The sequence below is a fragment of the Pterocles gutturalis genome, unplaced genomic scaffold (genome assembly GCF_000699245.1).
Source record: "Pterocles gutturalis isolate BGI_N339 unplaced genomic scaffold, ASM69924v1 scaffold8931, whole genome shotgun sequence".
NCBI lineage: Eukaryota > Metazoa > Chordata > Aves > Pterocliformes > Pteroclidae > Pterocles > Pterocles gutturalis.
Genome location: NW_010105408.1, coordinates 1 through 6,545, shown reverse-complemented (window position 1 = coordinate 6,545; position 6,545 = coordinate 1). Strand labels below are relative to the sequence as shown.

General features: G+C 40.2%; 1 protein-coding gene across 1 annotated transcript; it reads right to left on the bottom strand.

The window, feature by feature from the left end:
- Positions 1-209: 209 nt before the first annotated feature.
- On the bottom strand, positions 210-3,901 carry IFNG (interferon, gamma). The gene is made up of 4 exons (XM_010087379.1): positions 3,661-3,901; positions 1,617-1,685; positions 1,081-1,260; positions 210-373 (listed from the first exon to the last, which is right to left on the bottom strand). Exons 1-4 carry the CDS (start codon positions 3,781-3,783, stop codon positions 248-250), a joined length of 498 nt encoding a protein of 165 aa, XP_010085681.1. The 5' UTR covers positions 3,784-3,901; the 3' UTR covers positions 210-247.
- Between the last annotated feature and the right edge of the window lie 2,644 nt (positions 3,902-6,545).

Genomic DNA, 6,545 nt, shown 5'->3' with positions numbered 1-6,545 from the left:
GCCTCATTCTGTATTTTCAGGTCAACAAACATGTAACAGATAGACAGGATTTTAAGACAGTAATTCCTTACACAGTAATAGGAGGTATAAATAATTTGATTGGTGTTTCTTTATAAATAATTATTTAAAATACTTAAATATTAATAAATAAATGTAGAAAAATTCCATTAAAAGATCGAAATAAAAAATGTGCATAATAAAAAAAAAACTTGCACTATAACTCAGTATAAAAGGTCATACAACATTATTAGCATTTGCACCTCCTTTGGGACTGGCTCCTTTTCCTTTTGAGAGAACTTGGAGTTTCCACCAGTTTTTGTAAGACGCTGAACAGCTCATTCACGGCTTTGCGTTGAATTTTCAAGTCATTCATCTATTATAAGAAAGAAACAAATGGAATGACGGCCATGCCAAGAACGATACTTATTTACTGATCACATCCCACAGGCTACACTGCTAACAAGGTTAAACCAGACGGACATCTACAGTTTCCAACTCTACTACCTAACTCAACTCCTACAACAAAGAGCCACTTTGTCACAGATTTTTGTTTCCCACTTTGTGTGCTACTTTGCAACATGCCACAGACCATCTATATTCTGTGAAATGGAGCTTCTCTGTAGTTATTGTGATGGCGTATGAGTTACCCACTGGCAGCTAACTCCAACCAGAGTACTGGCTGTGGACCTCTGCAGAGGTCAGTGGTTCATGACATTGGCACTCGTTCAATAAACCCAGTGCCTCCAAAGCCCACGGAGGCATGTCGTAGCTGGGCACAACTTTTCCACGCAATTTCTAAACCACAAACAGCTATGTCAGTGGCAGCTCTGGTGGGCAGACAATGCGGCAGCACTGCTGGCACCTCTGTGCCACACTCCAGCAAGGCTTAAGGAGGGCGGCCCCCTCACTGACACCCCACACCACAGACCCTGCAGCTGGAACCATTAGGTTTTCCAGTGTGAACTGAGCCACAGGGGGGTTACCAAATATGTTACCGAAGCATTATTGGCTTGAGTCACACTCAAATCTCAACTGGAAAATGTAGTGTCACGAGTCTTGGAGGCAGAGGAAGAGTCTTACCTGAAGCTTTGTCAGGTCCATGAGGTCTTTCACCTTCTTTAAGCCGTCAGGAAGGCTGTTTTTCAGAGTATAGAGCTCCTCAGATATGTGCCTGACATGCGCCTTTGACTTGTCAGTATTTTCAAGCATTTCCAAGTACATGGAAGCAATCTGGCTCAGGATGATCCTTTTTTCATTTCTCTGTTGAAAAATACAGTCAGAAATAAACGTCTGTGAGTGCCCATCACGAGGAAAATAAAGCTAAAATGCAGCACGCAGGGGGTTCTCACTGCCACTTGAGACAGGATGACAAAGAAGATGCTGCAACTCCTGAACTTGGCTGTACCTCAGGATCGATTCATGGTGCGGTATAAAGCACCTTGGTCCTTATGGGAAGCATCTTTATGGGGATTGTTTTCTCATTTCCAGGCTAGCCAAGTGGGCTCTACTCGTGTTCATTCTACCCCAGCTGGTTACACTGGCCCTCTGAGCTGCTTTGTACCAAAAACACCCTGTGAAGTGCCTGAGATGCTTTGTCATATCTGGTTCTGACTCACCTCTGTCCAGTTTATCAGTTTGTCTGTAAAAATAGGTCCACCGTCAGCTACATCTGAATGACTTGAGTTCTGCAACAAAGAACAAACATATCTGTTATACAAACAGTACTCATCACAAGGCAAATTTGTTTTCTCTATTCAAATGAGCAGTAAAAACCAGAGATGTGATTTTTGCACCATGGGACTACAGCTATTGCAATGATTTCACATCTCTAAGCACCAAATCGCATTGGATGACTGCCTTGTACCAGAAATGGCGTTAGCCTGCTTTTCAATGTCTTCTCCTGCTATAACTCATCTGAATAGAGACATCCAGCACCATCTATTTTACCAAACACTCCTTGCAAGTTTTGGTATTAACAGCTGAAAATTAAATTACATAAGCATAGCAACTGGCTAGAAAATTGTCAGATCTGATCTTGGCATGTCTTCTGGTAAGTCGAAGTCCACCAGTATGTAGCCGGTGGCCTTGAATGTATCCAGTCTTAGGAAAATCTCATATGGAACAAGAACAAATTAACTTTACTAGAAAACTGCAGTTTGTAGAACTGGAGAGTAGCTCAGTAGCCCACAGTCAGGCGTGGGGATATACAAGGTCAGTGGACTATCGAGAGGTTCGCAGGGACAGAGTTTAACCATCAGGTACTAGCCACACACTGTGACAGATTCTAGGAAACAAAGAGCAATACAATTCTCCCACCAAAGAAAGGTAAACTGAATCATTTCCTCTTCTGTGTGTGTCTTTTTTTTTTCTTTTTGTATACAACAGTCACTGTTTCCTCTTTTGTCTGCTCAGTAGTTTAAATACAGTGAGGGAGGGCAAAGGGAAAACTTGCAGGCTGACAGAAACCTCATAGACTGATTGGCTCCCCGTGCTGTGCCCATTGCCAAACCTTGTTTTGCTGTTCTTCTGAAAGGTGGGGAGCACCTGCTGCGGACTGGAGTTTTTAATGTCAGTGCAAGAAGCTCACCACAGCTCAGGATCTCTCCAACAGAGTTCTATATATTCTAGTGAGAATCTCTCTCATCTGTGCTCATGACAAACTAAAGATATAATGACAATTTTACAGCCAGTTTCCTATCAATCTGCAAACACTGAAGTATCACACAGGCTTCTTTGTGTGATATTTCAAGGTGATTCTTTTGACTACTGAATTTCAACTTTCACATGCACAAAATTCTGACAAAATCAGAGACTAAAATAGGAGCAGACTCTTGCTTTCATGCATTTAAGGAAAAAAAAATCAAAAAATATTTTGAGAATAAAAGCTGTTAATTAGGAGTGACTCTGTTGTAGATCTGTTATCTCTATGACTAACCCCAGTTGAAGTCAACTGTGAACTGCTTTAATGCTTCCTGGATGGAGATAGGTGAATTAACACTACAGCTATCAAGTTATCAAAATTCCGTCTGAAAAAAAGTAATATCATGCTAGATAACATTCCCATGACAGATCATGGTCACAGATATGGAAGCAGAATGGCTGGAGGGTGCAAAAGAATAAGCAGCAGAAATCACTTTTGGGCAACACACTACAACAATTGCTACTTAGTACCAGATGCATTTGTTAAAGCAAAAGTTCTTCTCCATTTTGTTTATATTGCTAACTAATACCAAATCCCTCATTAACATTGCTAACCTAAAACTAAAAAAGTTCCAGTCAATTGCTTCTGCACAGCATTGAATCAAGATTCATTCCTTCATCATAAATTGCATTAAGATTTATTATTATAAAACATTCCATGTAATCAAAGGCTGGATGGAGCTAAGAGAAGCTTTTGTGAAAGAAATAGTGCCCCTAAAATAAATGCAAACTATTACATTAACTGTGACTATTGAAAAACTGAATCATGTTAGTGAAAGAGGTTAGCAAAACCAAATAAATTGTCCATATTCTTCTTTAAGAAAAGGTATAACAAAAAAATTTGTTCCATAGTTACCCTCTATTAGTACACATTGAGTATGTCAAGCAGCACTCAAGTCTGGACTGTATCTAAAGCACAAGCAGAAGCAGAAGAGAAATGCAGTAGAAGACCATACTTACAAAGTCAGCTTTCAGTTGGTCTATATCATTTTGAAGTTGAGCAAGAATTAAGCTATTTCCAAAACGTCCAAAATAAATCATGATGACAGACAGAACAAACAAGCTGTAGGTCTGGCAAGTCATTTTCTTAGCAATGGTTCAGTTAAAATAACTCAGATAAGTTCTGGGAGATGCCAGTTCTAAGAGCAGTGAGCTTCAACTGCTAATAGTTAAATCTTCTATTAGAAGAAAGCAGACGAATGAACTTCATCTGCCTGTCAGTGGTATTTATACCTGGTCTTGAAATTTTTTCATTTCGTCATCACAGGCTGTGTATATTTAGACAAGATAGTGCCAGATAAGAACCCTTCGTTTTTGGCTAATCAAGGGAATCCCTCGAAAGCATCTTTCTTACAGCATGGTCCTGGAAAAAAATTTTCAGTGGTTCATCAATGGGTAACATTTACGTGGCAGATTCTGAAGTTTCTTTTACACGTGGTTGGGAAGAAGGGGGAAATTATGATACTGATTGAGGAGTATGCATTGTGGCTCAAGCAAATTCTTACACGCTCTCTTAAAAAAAATATTGTGTGGTTAAAGGGTCAGTATAGCAGTCAACTAATTTCTGGTGTTCTTTTAAAGTAACCACTGAGATTGCCATGGTATTCTTCAGAGTCACTTAGAGATCTAAACGTTCTCCCTACTGCTATCCTTTTCTGAAACACTATTTGCATTTTTTCCACAGTCTAAAGTGCATTTCTGCCACTTTCGCATTCTTCACCTCCAGATTCAAAATGGGCTCAGGGAAAATGAGGTTCCATGTGGTATGATGTATCATTAAATTCTTCTATGGATGTCTACTGTTGGCAAGAGTGGAGTATTTAGTACTCAAGACATTAATTTCTGCTTGGCAATAATTAAAGATATGGATATTATGGGAAAATTGCTTACTGTGAAGAGTCTTGTGAAGGGTCTTATGAAAAAATCAGAGTAATTTTAGGCTGTGTTATATGAATACAGGGTAGGCAGGAGCCTACAAGGGAAAGAAAGAAGGAACCCATAGGGAAAAATAAAAGAGAGAGGATCAGGAAGAGGGCATTTGCAGGCTCGGTTCACACAGGCTGTAGTGGAGGATGTCGGTAGCTGATCAGAAACAGAAGAGAATTAAACTGGCCTCCAAAAGGTATGATTTGAGCTCTCCAGCACAGCCCCAGATGGCTTTTTGGGTGTTCCTTGAAAGAAGCTGGCCCCTTCCCCAGCAGCATCTCCTATCTCAGCAAATGACCATCGAACATTTTTCATCTGCAATTTGAAAGAGGACCTCTGTCTATGGCATAGACCATTGCAAACAGGGAACTGCCATTTTGGAGAGACAAGAACCAAATTTCACCAGAAATTGCAGGCCCAAAAGCTGCATACTAAAACTCCTTGGGAATAGCAGCATAGACAGATGACACACATCTCACAACAGGTGCAGTATTGCACAAAAATTAAGGCTATAATGTGCTTGGGGTAGTAGCACTATGCAATGCCCATCTTGGTTTTAGTTTAGGAAAGCAATATGCTGGAAGTATTGACATGGAGGTGAGGTGATAATGCTATTCAAGGATGCTTCAAAGCATTGTAAAAAAATGCAAAGTTATCAAGCCTGCCCATGGCAGACTAGAACTTCAAAGGTCCCTTCCAACCCAAACCATTCTGATTCTATAATTCTCTGTTAGAAATTAGAATTGCAGAATCATAGAATCATTTATGTTGGAAAAGATCCTTAAGATAATGGAGTCCAACCATTAAGGCCATCATTAAACCATATTCCTATGTGCCACATCTACACGTCTTTTAAATATCTCCAGTGATGGTGACAAAATGGAGGTCCCACCAAGATTCAAAGAGGACTCAGTTCAAAGTGGACTCACAAATGTCACCACACTGAACAAATGTATTGTCAGTGTTGAAACATCTGGATTTCTTTGCAAGGAATCACAAATCAATGGCATGTTGTGGAACAGCTAAATGTAGTTTTATACATACAGGAGAACCAAGCATTTTTAATAAGGTATTTTACAAAGTGGGAGATATGCTGAGGAACGTCAACTGGCTGTGAGTCTATGGAGCAATTCTTTAGCAAGGTGTTGGAAGGGAGATGTCAAGTGGCAGAAGGAAAATTATTCCTGTTACCTATGGCACTCTTTATGCTGTCAGAAACATACAACTGGAAGAGAAACTGGGTCATCAAGCCCAATCTTTGGTCCTAATTTGAGCAGTGATTATCTGTTGAATTACTAGAGGGTGTGTAAAGAAGAACTGCAAGTAAGGAGTTTGGGAGAGATTCTTCACCCAAACAGCTCAGTCTTCTTAACGTATTGAGGAAAAATCACAACACAACTGAACAAAACTCATTTCTGTAATTATCCAGCCAGGCAGGAGTTGTAATTCCAGGAGCTTAAAGATTAAGTCGGTAACACTGCCCTCCTCTGCAGAGAACTATTAATTCCAAGTGACTGAGCTGGGTTAGACTGCCTTGACATCCACCTCATCCACAGCAGGCTGTACCTTTCAGGTGACCTCCCTGTGGTCTCTCATTACAACTAAACTCTTAAGAATAACAAGTTGATGAAATATGAGAAAGAAAGGATTTTTCAAACTCACCTTTTGTAGATGCTGGTTAAAGTCTGGGGGGTTTATATGGCTAAATTTACCACTAGATCTCCTGACCTTTCAGGAGAGGCAAATCTAGGCACACAAACAAGGTCTCCCAGTCCTGTTGTGGTCCTTTGCCCGCTAAGCAGCACTACAAGTATTACATCATAAACTGAGGCAAGAAATTAAAGAAAGAGTAAAGAAAGAAAGAGCATCATCTTTGGTAAGTCGTGGGGGACAGGGGAGGTGCCTGAGGACTGGAGGAA